The sequence below is a fragment of the Dermacentor variabilis genome, chromosome 1 (genome assembly GCF_050947875.1).
Source record: "Dermacentor variabilis isolate Ectoservices chromosome 1, ASM5094787v1, whole genome shotgun sequence".
Classification (NCBI taxonomy): Eukaryota; Metazoa; Arthropoda; class Arachnida; order Ixodida; family Ixodidae; genus Dermacentor; species Dermacentor variabilis.
In genome coordinates, this window is record NC_134568.1 from 150,662,750 (window position 1) to 150,680,316 (window position 17,567).

Below are 17,567 nucleotides of genomic sequence, written 5' to 3' on the forward strand. Positions count from 1 at the left end.
CCCCTCTTGGAGTAAGAAAATCAGCACTGGCAGAAAAATATTTTAAGGTAAATCATGTTTATGCTCCAAATTAATAAGATCAACAGGAATGGTGAACATAAACAATAAGCACAAGCACATCAATTTAATGAATAGCATTACACTGTACTAGCATAGATACTTGATAGAAGGGGAAACTGCTGAGGCTTGCCATATGTTCCAACAGCATAAGGACACGTTACTACAGTAGACTTCCTTTAGTTCTATCAGGACCAAAGGTCCCGACCTTGCACCCGTGCATTTCTATGGGCCCCAACTTTCATTATTTCAATCCTAAAATTGACTTTCACACGATAATTCAAACTTGCCCAGTCAGCATGCACACACATGACCACTATGGTGACCCCAAGCAAAGACTTTAGAGGCACCATGTCTAGGTGGAGCTTAGGGAACAGTTAATGCACTGAACAGATGTCATCTCCCGTCGAAAATGTCTATTTTCGGCCTGCCCTGGAAAAGCTTTCAAGTAATAATAATAGTTCACAATGTACTATCACAGTATTTATCCGATTCTTATGCACACATTGTTCCCCCTAGAAAATTGGGCCGAAAAATGCCTGCACTGGTGTAATTAAATACAAAACTAAAACCGAACTTGTATGCTTTACCACATAACAGGACTGTATTGTGGCGAAACTGACATTAGGAAACTGGCAGCTATTGTGCCACAGATACTGGACCCCTGCCAATTTTTCTTGCTAAAAAAATGGAGTGTGCATTAGATTTCTATTTCGTTTAGGTGCTTTAATGTCCTTTCTATGTTACTTTCTTTAATTTGAACACACAGAAAGTAGGCGTGCATTTAATTCGTGGGTGTGTTAGCATCGGAGAAAATACTACCAAATGAATCAATGGTGATTTTTTATCATTTTTTATACATCTTGTTTAATTCGATTGATTTTGTCAGTCCCATCAGGATCAAATTATTGGAAGTTGACTGTATTTTACTGCACTGCTGTAGCATGACTAGGCAGTGCCAGTCTTTACATCAAAGCACGAAGATTTTAAATGCACCTAATAAAACATATCATAAGAAGCCAAAAACTAAATATACCTAGCACAGATAGGGGAAATTACTTGCACTTATTAATTGCATTAAAGTAATGATAAATTAATGGAAATGAAAGTGGATGAAAAAACAACTCACCGCAGGTGGGGCATGAGCCCGCATCTTTGCGTTAAGCGTTCAATGCTCTTACCAATTGAGCTCTCGCAGTGCCATTTTCCCATCCACTTTCTGGGGTATTTTATGTTTAGCTACCAGAACAAAACCTAGGAGTGTTAGCCAGCGCAACACCTCACGGCCTTGATGGCAGATGTGGAATATCTTTTTTGTCGCATGCGTCAGGGGTACGTGATCTTTTGGGTGAAGGCAACTGGTTAATAAACCCTCACATGCAACCTCAAGGTATCAATGCTGCTGGATTTGAGGCCTTGCTATGTAATGAACGAGCAGAACGAAAACCGAGGGCCCGGTTTTTATTCGTCATATCATAAGAAGCCAACAAACAAAGACAAAGGACAGCATAAGGAAAATTACATGTATTTATTAATTGAATTAAAGAAATGATAAATTAATGGAAATGAAAGTGGATAAATCAGTGTGCTTTCTTGAATAGAGCTATAGGTATTCAAGGAGTAACCACACAGGTCACACCTCCGATATGCTTTTGCCATCACATTGACTGAATTGGCACAACATATTCACACCAGCTCATAACAGCAGTATTATGATGGTGAAATGTGTACTATGGCATATGTCCATTGCGCAGTAGCAACACGGAACACATTTTGGCAGAATAATGGGCCCAATGCTGAAGGGCTTGTACAAGCATTCAGTGGGTTGCTTGAATAATGTATGGCATTAAAGTTGAATGCATGCTGGCTCAACTTTCATTATCTCTTGTTTGCTATAATACTAATATAATATAATATAATACATAATAGTAATATAATACTACACTACTAATAAAGTGCATAACAGTAGTTAAGAACCACAGCGCTTGCAACTATCGAGGCCCTCTCTATAGTACGACTCACCTGAGTCTGGGAGGGAGTTCATGTCACCACAGAGTAGGAGTGGAATGCTGGAGGTGTCCAGTGAAGTTCTACGGTGAGGCCCTCCCAGGGATCCAGCCCTAAGCAACTGCACAGCGTCATCAACAATGGTGCGCAGCTCTCGCATTAGCATCATAGTCTGAATCAGCTTCACGTCACAGTACTCAGGGTCCCAGTGAATGTGTGCTGTGCACACCAATAATGGTGGTTGCTGCTGCAGCAGGCTCTTGTGCTCTGGGCTGGCTGCATAATGAGTACAAAGACATGTCAGCAGCCTTGCAACATGACGACTAGTGGCAGACAAACAAAAAGCATTATCTTGCAGTTTGCCAAGTGGAGCCCAGATATAGGCTTGCCTCAGGCTGCCTCTCAACTTCCCTTCCACACATCAAGAAATCATGACTATGTTACTACCTATGGAAAGGTGTTTTCTGAAAAAGATCGCTTCTGCAATAAAACAAAATTATGAACAAGCCTGGCTAAACACCATGAGTGTACCCATGAGTGAACTCCATGATTTGATATTCTGTTTTATGTCACCCAAAAGAGTTTGCAACAGCAAACATGCTGTAACAGTCAGTCATAGCCAACCAGTCGGACATTTAAGGGCATCTCCTCAAGAATCTTCTCCTGTAAAAGGTTTTAAATGTACCTGGTATAAATAGAGTTCTCGGCAAATGTTGCCACTGCCATGCCCTCATGGTCATTGTTTATTTTGCGCCAGTGCTATAGCACTCAAAGCTGTGCACCGAGCTTATGTGAAATAACATCCGCCTATCATCATGCCGAGCTTTGTTATCTGCATGACCTTGGGATTTGGTGGTGCAATCATCCTTTGACTGCCGATCTCAGAAGCCAACAATGGCACAGTAGTCTCATTCTCTGTCATAAGATGGTGCCATGACAAGACCGTTGATAAGCCCTCTGTTTTAATTTTTGCTGGAAGCACTGCTTATCATGGCATCTCAAAAATTCAGTTAATCGCTATTGTGCTTAAAGGTGTGCAAGTAGATACATGAAAAGATCAGGTGGGTCTTTTGAGTGACAATGTAGCTCTTTGCTGTCAGAACAGGAATAATGCTTGGCTTAGATGTTTGTGACAATATTTTCTAATGATTTGTCATATGTATTTACCATGATCAAAAAGTCTTGCATGGCACCTTTAACCTCACACTTATCACAAAAATGGTGTGGCAAGACAACAGGTCTGTTCGATTCACCTGCACCACCTGAACCAGTTCACGTGGTGCTGCACACTGCCATTCGTTTCAGTGGTGCAGCAATGGTGCCCTCTGAACCAAGCTGTTTGACAAGGTGGAGGAAAGGTGCAGGGCTGGTTCACAATTTTTCTGCACCCTCCCTACCGATGGTGACGACTTGGGGGTAGACATGAAGGCGTGAAGCAGTAGCAGAGCAGACGATGCAGCACGCAGGCATAAGCGCTTTTGAAACCCTGCTTACATGTGTCTGTGGTGTCTATACAACATGGGGTGTGTTATTCACAAGTCATAAACCAGCCATACCTATAATTCAGGACCTCTGAAACCTATGTGCATGGCACACATTAGGTGGGCAAAACATAAGGCCTCTACTGTGTCGGCACCTCAGAATTCCTTTCGAGTGTCACGTTGTGCCTGTACAACTGAAGTCAAGCTGCACAATCCACCTTTTTCATTTTCTTGTGCTGCCCTCTCTCACATGCCACTGGAAACATTTTGGAAAGGTGCCAGGGATTTTGCTTGTTTATTTGTGTACTTGCACCAATGTTGAGCTTGCATCAGTTGTGCTTTGGTTGTGCGTTTTGTGGATCGCGATTGATTATCAATGGCTTCTCCGGGTCAGCATGTCATTCCTGGAAACCATGCTGCACTCACCCACTACTAGGTGAGAAATTGAGAAGGCTTGGTTGAGCTGTTGTGGTAACAGTGTGGCAGAGAAAAGCGTGCTAAGTTCCGTCTGTCGACATGGCTGCCTTAGAATTTGTTGCCGCTGATTTTGCACTTGCAGGTCGCTTTTTGTGTTCGTTTTACACATTCTTTAGACATTTCGTATATTCAAGAAGCCTTCAGCCTTTGAGTGCAGCCTTCTGCGTCGGATTTACCAAGGCGGTCCATTTGGTTACATTGACATCTATATAGCCACAGATTGTTGTTAACTTCAAATATTATGGAAACGGCGCATCGCTGATATGAAGTCGAAACGTAGCAAAAAGTTTATATATCTGCACATATGAGCCGCGTTGTTCCACCCTGAGATGAGCCAGTATGATTGGTTGAGGACATTAAATAATGGTGACTCTGAAACAGATATTTATATTATGGACTGTTATTACTGTTTCTCGCTTTTATTTAACCTCATCCTAGTTACACGCGTTCCATTAAGTATTATTAGAGAAAACTATGCTAACATAAGCTCTCACTTATAGGCTGTGTACTTTCGCAAAAGCACATATCGCATTGCTGACATCGTTGGTAACTGAGTGAGGCGGTCGTTAATGCTGCTGTACCGAATGCACCGTCTCTTGTTTACTATTTGTCGTAGAGGTACAGTCTATCTCTGGAATTAAAAAATGTGTCAGCATAACAACACATACAGACCCACCCATCTATGTAGCAAATGCGACCGGCAGCCTTCGGTAACTGTGACGTACAGATGTTGGCGCAGCACTGTGTCGCCGCTTCCCGCGCTTATTGCATCTGTGTGTGGCATGAGAAGTAAATAGTAGTTGATTTCAAGTTGCTAAGACCATAGCTGAACTATAAAAGCCGTTTCGTTCGTCCTAATTGCTTACTTTTCAGCTCAGGTCTGCCAGTAGCCGGAGCACAAACTCGACAGCTCCGCTATGCTTAACCTTCGCTGAGCAGGATCAACATTGGCTCAAACTTGATGTGCACGGCTTGAGAGAGCTGAAATTTTTGCATTTCAACTTTGAAAGCATGTTTTTACTGATTTGGGTGCGATTAATTATATATGCAAGCGAAAGTGCTGTGGCTATTGTGTTGTCGATTCAGCGGCCGATCACATGCGGATCAGTTGACAGATGGTCAGCAGGTCGATTTTTTGTCACTGTCGTCGACACAAAAGCCCATCGCCCTATACGACAACTCGGGCTCATCAGTTGCGTCATTATCGGCCTGGTATAATAAATTGTTCTGAGTGACATACTGTGCTGAATAGCCGGCCAATCGTTGGCATCAGCATCTTGTCGGTCTCATACCGAACCAGTGTTACTATACCTTAAATGAGCATGTGAAGTCAGGGACGCGCTGCCACCACCAGCAGGAGTGGGTCGATGCTGCAAGAAGACTTCATCAGCAACGTATTGTATTGTATTGGGTTTAGTGGCGCATAAGCAACTCGGGCTGGCTATCATGCGCCAAATACAGGGTATCATTTCTTTTAAAGATGTTGGGTCACCTCGGCGAGTCCTTGTTTAGGCAAGGCTCCCGAGGATCCCAACAAATTAAGTAAAGACCTCAGCCTTCTTCTCAGTCATGAGAAGTTGGCTGAGGTGTTCCACTATGTAGTAAGGCACAGCGTAAAAATTTAAAGTTTTTCTAAGATATCTGCTTCCCTTAAGAAGCTAAAACCACATGACTTATCTACAAGTGTGTCTTCACCTAAAAGCAATGTTGGATAAAAGGGAATGTTTTTATTGTAAAAAGGGGTAAAATATTTTTTTTTTTTGCAGTTTTTCAAGTTTTGTGCACGAGAATACAATGTGATTGATTGTGAGCTCACTTCCACATTTTTCACACAAAGGTTTGTCTTGTTTTGTCAACAAGAAGTTATGTGTAAGATGTGTATGTCCGTGTGTAGACGGCATAAAATTACCTCAATGAAACGTTGCTGGTGCCTGCATGACTCCCGCTCCTTTAAGATGGGCTTTACTAGGTGTAGTTTGTTGTTCAATTCACTTTTCCATGTCTTCTGCAATTTGTCCTTCAATTTACTTTATATTAACTTCATGCAGTCTTCATGAGGAATGTTCACTTTTTTTATTTGACTACTCCTAGCTTGGGGGTGCAGCATATGTGTCTGCTCTCTCATTGCCACTTATCCCTGTGTGACTCGGGACCCAGCAGATTATAGTGTGTCCTTGTGTAGAGACTCTTTCTATGTTGTGCATGATACTACCGACTAAGGGTGCAGTGGCATTTCTGGAATGCAGTGCCGTGAGTAGACTGAGAGAATCAGTATAGACTATGCTGTTCTTGATATTCTCTCTCATTATTTTCCTTACAGCTACAGATACAGCATAGCACTCTGCAGTAAAAATATACGCGATAGTCGGCAGCCTTACTATTTTTTCCCAATTACTTTGTACTACACCATTTCCTAGGTGGCTTGCTGTTTTTGAGCTGTCTGTGTAGAATTCTGTGTAGTTTGCATATTTTTCTTTTAGTGCAAGGTATTCTTGTAATATATGTTTGTGTGGTGTTCTATGTTTTCTAAAGTGTGTTAATATCAAGTCGCAAAGAACAGGAAGGCTATGCCATGGTGGCAATGAATCGTGTAGTGGAGCAACTTCAGGTAGGGCATCCAATATTCCCAATTCTTGACATATGTCTTCAAAACATAGCAGCAACGGTCTGATTGATTGAGGTTTATTGCTAAACAGTGTTCGGGATGTACACTTGGTAACTATGCAGTAACAGAGGTGTTTCAGTAGGATCTTATCTTCAGCACGTAAGAACACATAAGCATGGTTCGTCTGTCTGTGAGGGGCTGTTTATTTGCATCAACATAAAGGCTGCTTACAGGGGATGTTCTGTGTGTGCCAATTGAGAGATGCAGGCCTAAGTTTTGTATCGGACCAGTTTTTTAAGGTATGATGCTCTCGCAGACCCATAAACTATGCAACCGTAATCTAAGCGGGAGCGTACGACGGAGCGCTAAATATGTAATCGACATGTCCTATCACTCCCCCAATGATTTTGTGATATTTAATGATAGGGAAGATTTTCTTGAGTGCGTTTATGTGAGGTTGGAATGTGAGCTTTTGATCAAAAGTTATGCCTAAAAATTTATGTTCCTACTTTACTTGAAGTGTTGTTTCATTTAAGTGCAGAGTGGGATCAACCTGTAAACCTCTTTTTTCAGAGAAAAGGAGAGAGACTGTTTTCTGCGGTGAAAACTTGAATCCATTTCGGTCCGCTTAAATCACTAGTTTCTTTAATGTTAGTCATGTCCGTCTCTCAAATGTTGACAAGCTGGAGGATGTGCACGCTACGTGAAGGTCATCTACATAGACTGAGTACATTATAGACAAATTATTTTAGCCAAGGAGTTCATTTTATCAATGAAGAGTGTTGTACTTAACATACACCCTTGCAGCACACCATTTTCTTGAATGAAGTTTTTTGACAGAGTGGTACCAAGACAGACTTGATATGAGCGGTTTGACAGAAAGTCGCTCAGGCATTTGAGCATCCTGCCCCGGATGCCAAGGTCTGCAAGGTCGCGAAAGATTCCGAACCTTGCAGCCTGGGCCTGGGCAATGGCGGGATTCCGGTGTGGTGTGCCGCCCCCGCGCACCACATCGGCAAAGTTTGCCTTAGCAGAGAAAGAGAAAGTGTTTCTATCCACGTGAAATCGCTTCCGTGCTTCTTTGAAGCTGATATTTTCCTTAGTTCTTATGCTTATGGTTTCCTTTTAGTTTTTCCAGGTTTGACACGACGTGGAATACGCTGCATGGTCCCCTTCGCAGTTCGCGCAATGGGGTGCAGCTTCACAGTTCTCGGATGGTCAGTCGAGGCATGCCTTGCGCATGTCTGATGGCCACACCAACTCTGCGAGCCATGGCCATACCGTTGGCGTTTAAAATATCTTCTGGGATTGGGGATGTAATGCCATACAGTTACTTAAATATAGTCTACTTCGATGGTGTCGGGGAGCTTGTGGGAAGTGAATGTCAGAACCAGGTTTCTTGTGGGAACTTCTTTGTTGTTCAGATTTTTATCCTGAGGACATTTGTCACATTTTGTTCTTTCAATCCTTCGAGTAGTTCTTCTGTCAAGTTCAGGAAGTTGTTTTCGGATATTACTCCGCGTACAGTGTTGAGGGAGCGATGTGCTGAGACTGTAACGGGGATGTCCGCAAATGACACAAGGTTTGGAATTCTAAGGTGTTATGGTTTGTGTCGAACTTCTAAAAGGAGGCCTCCGCTTGCCCGTTTTGATACCTTGTATCCTGGCCCCAGGGCATCTGCGAGGGATCAAGACACAACAAATGGGTTTATGGTGCGTGCAGGATTTTCTGTTTGTTCGCTATGAACCACATTAAATTTTGGAAACACTTCTTGGCTTTTTGAGAAAAATTCAACTACTACATCGGTCTGCCCTCATTTCCGAGGGTGATCAAGACAGGGCAGAAGATGGCAAGCAATTCCTGCCCTCGCCAGCTTTACACCATAACTATAACCAAATATGGCAGAACACATGGTGGTTTGCGACGCAACGTTAACCCTAGCTGCCAGGAAGGGGGAAAAACCAAGAAGAGAAGAGGAGACAGGAGAGGCGTGAGAAAGAGGATAGGAAAGTAAAGGGTGGAGGGAAGGACAGGAAAAGGCAATGCTGATTCCCTCCGGTCGGGTCAGTCCAGGGGTGCCGTCTACGTGAAGCCGACGCCAAAGAGGTGTGTTGCCGCCGCCAAGGGGCCGAAATGGTCCAAACACAGGGCATTAGCTCAACCCCCAGGATGCCCTTGTTCCCAGACACTGCTAAGCCACGCATGGTTGGACGTAGGAGGGTCCAACCCTCGTGTGCTTGGGTATGTAGTGTCGCAACACACCAAACGCCTGCTCACACAGACGCCCCTGCAGGATCACCAGCAACGTGATGTTTCCATTGCATGGTTCATGGTGCAGTCTGGATGAAGTTCTGGCCACTTTCCTTTTTAAACGTGGAGTTTCAGTCATACGCTACGCACGTTTTCGGCATCGCACCAATGAAGAGCAACCGGTGGAGTTGCAACGCATACACAGCATGCGTATTTGCAGCAGTGCGCATCCGTGCGCTTTTTCAATGTGATCAAGCTCTACACGCAACCCTTCCAAAATGTTTCAGGGCCCTGCCCTGCCCCTAATCTAAGGCAGGGCACATGCAGCATCGCGCCATGAAAAAGGCGGATTTCTAAACTTCTTGTGTCCTGTTGTGAACTGGTTCACCGTGGTGCAGGCGAATCAAACAAACCTAACACAATGGTTGAAAGCAACCGACCAAGTTGCAATTAAAATAAAATAAACTGAAACTGTAAGCTCACTACGATCAACACACCCAGCATGGGAGTGCTGACTGGTCTGCAGCCGTCAAGCAGCAGTCAAGCAGCAGTCAAGCAGCAGTCAAGCAGCAGTCAAGCAGCAGTCAAGCAGCAGTCAAGCAGCAGTCAAGCAGCAGCAGTTCTGTGCCTTAGTTAAACCTAGTGTGCTGGACGCACCTCCCCTTGTGTACTGAAACAAGGGTATCTAAACTTTATACTGCTCTATTTTTTTACTTGCATTTTCGTTTTGTGTTTAGTGACTGCTTTATAGGCGATACATGTATGAATTTAAATAAAAATGTTTGCCATGAGCACGAACATTTTGCTGGGTATGTGCACACTTTATTAACAATCATTTACTTTTAGAAGCAGAGCACAAGCAGCAGCAAACTTGGAACAAGCCAAGACCGACAAAACTGTATCACAACACAGTGACTTTAACAGTGCCATTGCTGCTGCTGATATTGTCTGCTTCAGGAACTTATCTGAATAACTTGCTCAAAGCAAGTACACTTCCGGTATACGAACCCGCCATCTTACGCTGCTACAAGAGAGTGGTGCAGCCACCATCAGAATTTTTTTTTTTTTGAATGCATATTTTGCTATCTTGTTTCACCCCATCTCTCAACAGGTTTAAAGGGACCGACAACCAATATTTATGGCAACCAACTTTTTAGTGTAACTGAAAGCTTAACTATAACAGTGTCCAATACTGCAGTGGTAATATGGGAAATGCTGTGGAAAATTTTTTACCCAAATTTCTCAATCTGAAGTTGCGATCATGTTTATGAATTCCTACACTGGAAACAAGACAGAGGTGAGCGTGATAGCAATTGTGCACCAGCTTCAGTGGAAAGCAGACAAATGTGGCCCTAGTCATAAGAAAGTAATCTTTCGTTTATCGAGCTGATGCTCATGCAGTTCGCGCTTCCTGAACTGTTGAATTATTTCAGCAATAATGGCCACATGCTCTGACCACTTTGGTCATATACAAGTCAAGTTCTTTATAGCCAAGCCAGGTTTTCGAGCGTGAACCAACACTTTCATTAGTGAATTGTATTTTTTCGCAGGATGCACAGCTCAGCATGTTGCCTTTTGGAAGCATGTCGTCTCTTGAAAATCTGAGCGAGCTGGAATGAAGAATTTTAGCTCAAACTAGTGTGCGAAAGAGCATAATGTGCATTGCCATGCAATGAGGGATGCCCCAGTTCTGTCATTACACTCGTTGCTGCGTATGCAACACCACTTGTAAGCACGAACTTTACTTAGGTCACAATATGCATAGAATAAAGAGCAAATGCCTCTAAAATATAAAGAATGAAATTTTAAACCAATACATATTGTGCACTTAATAACAGTGATTTCACATACAGTAATCTGCGGTCACATGGTAATAATTGAGTCCTAGTACCTCAGTTTCATCGCAAAGCCCCCATTGCAACAAATCATTTCTTTTTGCGATTTTCTGTGCCAATTCTAATTATAATCCCTGCTTAAAATGTGAACAGCATGTTAAGTTCCATCACTATGAATCATGAACTTTTTATTTTCACCAAAATCTCATGAAACGTTCTGGGCAGTTGTTCGTCCCTTTAAAATCTTTTTGCGAACAAAATGGATTTTCATAAAACTTGATGCAAAGCATAAAATGAGCCCAAATTCATAAACATTATGAAAAATTCAGGAGAGTAGGCAGGTATGATACCATTCTCAAAGATGCCTTCTCTGAACTGCAACAGGGCTGCCAGACCAATGTTGTCCTTGGTCATAACTCTGTTCAGCATATCATCTGAGCCATCTGCATTAGCCATGGCGAGCTGGTTGAACTCCACAAGATGCTCCTTTATGAGTGCGAACCTGCACATCACACAAAATTCAACCCAATTAATGGGAACGATGACCACTAAGCATAGGCTTCAGCTTTTGCAAAAGCTTTTGTGTTATTTTTGCACATGAGATGCTTGCATTTAGTTGAACAACAATGCACTGAATTCAGAAGAACATAGACAATATTTCTATAAATGTATTGCTTTTGTCAAGAAACAAAAATGATATCAGATGCTTTGCAAGAAAATACGGTGCCGACTAGAAAACCATCCTCACCAAAATAGCAACCCTGAAGAGGCTAACGCCACCCCAAAAAGACTTACTAGAATTGCAACGCATCCAGAATGTGGCATATTCGGAATGCTGCAAACACAAACAAGTGTTCAAGTGCCTGTGCCCCTTGACAAGGAGAAAAGATGGAGGTAATGCACAGCGATAGTATCTGGCATGCCTCCCACCATGAAAAGTGATTTAATGCACATCCTCACATTTATGGAGTTAGTCATGGTGATCAATAGAAAACAGTTTCAGTACACCTTTTCAAAAACATTATTAAAATGCCAGCTATTCTTGCTAACAAGAACTCATGGATCCACCCGTGATAGTGATGGTGATAATCCTCTTCAAAGGGAATGATGCAAGACCAAGCTCATTCTTTTTACCTTCATGCTGAGTTTGTAGCTTTTGTGGGGATGCACAACTCTCACGCATCCCTTGATGTTGTTTTCCCCGCATGGCTCCTGTCTCCTGTAATCCGGCTTCGTCGCGTGGCCCAAGTAACACCACCTAACGGCGGGGTTACTTGGGCACAAAAGGGAGAAGGCTGGTCCTTTTTGACTAGGGGTCAGCAAGCGGTGCAGACGTTCGACGCGTGCGAGAGAGGGATGCGTGAGAGTCATGCATCCATGCTTCTGCGAGACCACCACGCGAGGCCTTGTTCGAATGTGCCACCGTTCGCACGACCATACATGAGAACGACCAGGTGTTGGTGGCCAGCATGGGGCAAACATATTCGCTCAATATCCAGTTGTGGCGAGTCACACCTTCTAGATTTGTCGTGCGCCTACCAGAATGTTCTGTGGATAGCAATTCAGCTAGCAGGCATTAGTGTATGAAAGGTGCAATAAATGCCCTTACAATTGTTTGCACTACTGTGTTGTCGTTCCTTTGTCTCAACAGCACAGGTGAGACCACAAACTTTAAGTATTTTAATGTAATTACCACCAATCTACCAGCCGTTTCTTACTACAGTCCACTGCAATCTATTTATAAGCACTGTAAAAAGAGTTTATTGATAGCATAAATTAAAGCAAATGAAACGATGGTGCAGTGAGGGTACCCTTCCTGCCATACAGACTCTTTCCTATTGCCTCAACCAACATCTGCAAGTGACATTCCATCCTTGCATTCTCCCATATCAGGGCAGAGGGCCCAGGTGATGCTTATGTCGCAACACCACTTCCTTTTTTTTTCTCTTGCCTTTATTTTCTTGCTGTATGGCACATTTCTGGTGGTGCTTTTGAGCACTCTGAATTCCTTGGAACCGAAGTTGTTCATGTTCACAATGCGTGTGACACAGATATGACAGATGTGACGTCACTGCTGTTGATATGAGTGACACCTCAAATAAGAAGGGCATACATGATTTTGTTTGAATTATGAGCTGGTTTCACAGTGTGCAAGGTGTAATACTTTGTAGACAGGATTGTCACCATGGGGGTTACACACCATAATTGTCTGCTTCAAGTGCCTTAACCAGTGTATCTGCTTGTAACAATTATTTAAGTTCTTTTCATCATATAACACATCTTATATAAAGGTCAATGTCCGTAATAAATTAATTTTAGTAATTATGACGACTGGCCGTCATCTAAACATCCAAAATTATTTACTCCAAAGGTTGTACAATGTATTGAGAAAAATATAAAATTTAGAGACCTTAACAATGCTCAATCATAATTCAAGACTGAAGGGGCTAATCACTGGCAATAACACATAGTGCAACCTTAAAAAAACTAAAATAATAATCACTACAACCAGTTATTGTTGCATCTGGACAGACATCAAACCTGTCACAGGCATATTTGTGCACTCCCACAAAGGTTACAGTGTTTCTACAGTGCAATGGTGCAGAGTGAGCACCTATTGAGCTGGTTCAATCCTATATGAATATGTACACATACCCATATCTCAGCATTGAACAAAATGTGTAGTGAAAATTAAGCTGAGAAATAAATCACCTTGACAGCAGCATTGAAACAACAATAATAGCAATGAAATGCACTACACTGGCATTAAGCAGGCTGATGAGGTAAAAAAACCTATACTTTTTTCTTGCAGTAGGTGAGGTTTGACTGCATGGTGCACTGACATCTAGTCACTTCACATGCACTAATGGTGGTGGTCTTTTGACTGAATAAAATCATCCGCCAATAGGCAAAGCTTGCTCAAGGGAGCCAATGTGAATACTGTGCTACAGCACACACTGTATTTAATTGGAGAGCAATTTACACGAGCAGCTTTTTCAAAACCAGAATTTCATTGTCACATACAATATGTCATGATCATTAAACCATTAAACACAGTTTACTTCTGCAGAGTGTTAATCTAAATTGAATTGACTTGTGGAGTTTTAAGTGCCAAAACCATGATTTGATTATGAGGCACACCGTGTAGGGGACTCTGGATTAATTTTGACCATCAGGGGATCTTTAAAGGGACACTAAAGTGAAAAATGATTTCTTTTGCATCAGTAAATAACCGTTCTACAACACCAAAAACACCACTCTTACAACGATAAGATGTTTGGTAAACCAGAAAAAGCGCAAGGACGAAATACGGGTGGCGACGCCTACTTAAGTTCCTGCACCTGGGGGCTGTGACGTCTTGGATTTTGATGGCATCCTCTAGGGCCTACTAAATATATATAGCGGTACAGATTGACTACATTGTGTTCTAAAGGAACCAAATATTAAACATGGCAAGTTTCGGGAACCTTTATTCAGCCAACGCGGCCCAAATGCGAAAACATACTTTGGAATCCCTGACGCCACGCTGACGCACCGGCGCTGGCGTTTCGGTGCGAAATTCAAATACTGATACTTGGACCTTCATTTTCTCATCTAATAATCAAACTATTTTTTTTAAATGACTGCCTGCAGGGTTTTCAAACAATGCTTCATTAGTCTAAACTGATTTATTGTTACGCTTTAGTGTCCCTTTATACCCCAAATGCACGGGACAGGCGTTTTTGCATTTCAGCTTTATAGAGTGTTAATCTGAACGTTGAGTGGCCGACTACCATAAGCAACAGATAACTATGCTCGAATTTCTCCTATAGTTTTCGTGGGCACACTAAGGCCTGCACAGACGACTGTGTACAGTGGAAGTAAGGAATGCAACAATGTAAAATCATTCTCTCTCTTGTCACATACATACACACATATATTCACACACAGGCACCACATAAATTGAAAGAAAAAAGAGCTGTAGCAATGAGGCAAGAAAAGTGAAGGGAAAGAAATTTTTCCAAGATGAAGCATCACTACTCACTTGCTTGTTTGAAAGAAAATAGCACAACCATCAACGTGCTTCCTGTCACTCTCAGACATGGTCTTAGCCCGAGATTTTGGGGAGAAGATGCCATCATAACCGTCTCGCTTTAGCTCTGGTAGGAAAAAGTCGTGGAACTGTTCTGTTTCTACCTCCTAGAGGGCACAGATGAAAGGAAAAAATGAATAATGAGTTACCAGCAATAGCATTTTTTAAAAATAATATAGTTCCGCAATCAAAGAAAGAGTGAAGATAGAGGAAAAAGGAGAGAGAATAAGGTCTGGTTTGCTACACTGATTGGTAAGTAGAGGAAAGGGATCCATGGTAAAGGGATGAGTTGAGAAATGTATATCCGTGCACTAAATTCAGAGGCAGCGCATGCATCACTCCCACAGCCAATCTGTGGACCAGCAGACCACAGGAAGTAAATTAGTGCCAAAGTCCTTCAAATTTTTCTTCTAGTCACAAAACCTCTATGCAAAAGCTTTCTATGCTTCCCAAAGTAGTCACTATGTAGCGCAGTCTCATTTAAAGAGCCCTTAGCCATTGGCTGGGGAGGCTAACTTGCATGCATATTCATATAAGCTGTGTAAACTTTTCTGCCACAGTGTTGCAGGAGACAGCACAAGAAGCAGTGCATTCAAGTGAATACCACTAAATGAAGAAACCATTAAATCAAAAACTGCTATAAGCCCACTAAATGTGGAGGTTTCAGTCTAACTACTATTAACAATGACCAAACATATGCATAGTGAGATTGTATTTTAACAAATGCAGTCACCAAGGGCAACGAAAAATTTCACAACACCGACGCAATAATAATTAAGCATATAAAACATGCATTTAGCGTGCTCCTACCAGTTCTTTATTAAACAAATTGTGCTTTTAGCGGTACTAGCATGAATGCACATTTCTTGTGCAGTCTTCTGCAACATTGGAATCGGAAAGGCTATACAGCTTGTTTGAATATGCATGTAGGTTAGCCTCCCCAGGACGATGAAAAGTGTCATCTAAATGATGCTGTACCACATGGCAGATACATTGGGCAGAGTAGCAAGCTTTCCCATTAATTTTCTTTTTGCAACTAGGAAAAAAGTTATTAAAGAACACTTTAGCTGGTTTTAACACAGGAATCTGTTATGGTTGCTGTCCTAATATCTTCTGTACTGTCAGTAGCTGTCTGTCCAGCAATATCAATCAGTAAAGCTGATATGCTGTGCATCTCAAGACAAGGAGTAGGTCAATTTGTTGCAACTGAATGACAATCACAATACAATGAAGATGCGCAAGCTGTGTAGCCACCGAGAGTGACTGTACTAAAGGAGATGCTTTACCTATATACCAGGGGTATGTTTATATTTATGGTATAAAAAGCAATGCAAGTAAACAGTACAATTATTTGAAACAGCTTTTACCTGCCACAAAAACTGTGCTACTATACCTTAATAAAGCAGTCTAAAGCAACCTGAGAATGAGAGCCAGCTTTGATATGATGAATATGTTTATCACACTAAATCAGAACACGATGCTCTGCCAGAGGTTCCAGCTATACATTACTCACTGACGTATGTATGCTGGGTGTAAATTGTCAGGAGCCATCCTAGAACATTACCTGCAAAGAGATGATGTCAGCTGCGTAGTGCCGAATCTCATCCATTATTCCTTTTCGGCGATACTCCCAGCTAAGCGCCCAGGCTGGACAGTACCCATACACTTGTCTCGTGGCATACTTGTCACACAACACATTGTAGCACATCACTGTGAATGCAGCTAGAAAAAAAAAAAAGCAAACATTTTGAACACACAAAAGAATGTTTCCAGCAGCTACAGCCAGAAACAGAGGTGGGTACATGCAACATTACAATTTAATGATTTGACATACCAAGCTGAGCCAGGTGTGCAGCCTGCATCCATCTCAATAGACAATACTCAAAACTCTGCAGGCAAACTCACATAACTTAAAGTCTGCCTTTAAAATGGCTGTGCTTGCACTCAAAGTGCACATGTTACATGTTACAAGCTACATGTTCACACAGTCTACAACTCCATTCTCAATCTCACTATGCAAAGCACAGCTCCCTCTTTTCATAATCATCGCTTTATGTGAGCAGAATATACATCATCATAGTGATACTGGCAGCATTTCACCTGTAAGACGATGGAGTTTCACGTAACTAATTTCTGCTTTAAATACCCTGCATTCTGTCTACAACTAAATGTTATGAAAGTGTGGGTATTTGTAAGGTCGCAGCTTCTGTAGTATAATTTTCACCTTGACTTGTGCTATTGTGCTTGTGCCTATATGAAAAGCTACACAACACCAATGTTTCTGTTCTGCACACATGTGTGACAGAAAAGTCTGGGGCCGTATTCTGAAACGCTCGCCTTCCGCAATAGTTTTGCTGCTGTGATAGTCACGTTCAACAAATTAAGCGACTGCTTACTAGTGATGTCAGCGTTGTTAAGAACGGCCAGCTGCAGTGCAAGTTTGCCACCCAGTTGCGACTGTGGAAGCAACATCTCGGGAGCATCGCCGCCAACCTCTAGCCACAGCATGACTAAATCAACTTTGTGCCGGGGAACAAGACGCGCATCCCCCACTCTCCGTCGCTTCAGCTAGGATGCGTTCGATGAAGCAGGCTTTGCACTGAAACCGCCGCCAACCTCTAGCCTCATCGCCGCTGTGACGGAATGAGTTCGGCGGGCCAACTATTGTTCCCAAACTCCCCAACGCAGACCTGATCTGCTACGGGTGCGCGAGTTGCCACGGGAACGTCGTTTTGCGCTGCTTCCCACGCACCGGCCAAGACGCAAGACAACGCGCTACCCGG

At 42.6% G+C, this 17,567-nt stretch overlaps 1 protein-coding gene across 4 annotated transcripts in view; it reads right to left on the reverse strand.

The window, feature by feature from the left end:
- twin (CCR4-NOT transcription complex subunit 6-like twin) overlaps positions 1–17,567 on the reverse strand; it is a 313,182-nt gene that overhangs the window by 7,698 nt on the left and 287,917 nt on the right. For all 4 annotated transcript variants that reach the window (XM_075697646.1, XM_075697642.1, XM_075697635.1 and 1 more), the window contains 4 exons: positions 16,349–16,506; positions 14,737–14,891; positions 11,063–11,214; positions 2,080–2,340 (listed from right to left, as the gene is read on the reverse strand). In XM_075697646.1, the coding sequence (XP_075553761.1) occupies positions 2,080–2,340; positions 11,063–11,214; positions 14,737–14,891; positions 16,349–16,506 (726 nt within the window). The remainder of the gene's footprint in view (positions 1–2,079; positions 2,341–11,062; positions 11,215–14,736; positions 14,892–16,348; positions 16,507–17,567) is intronic.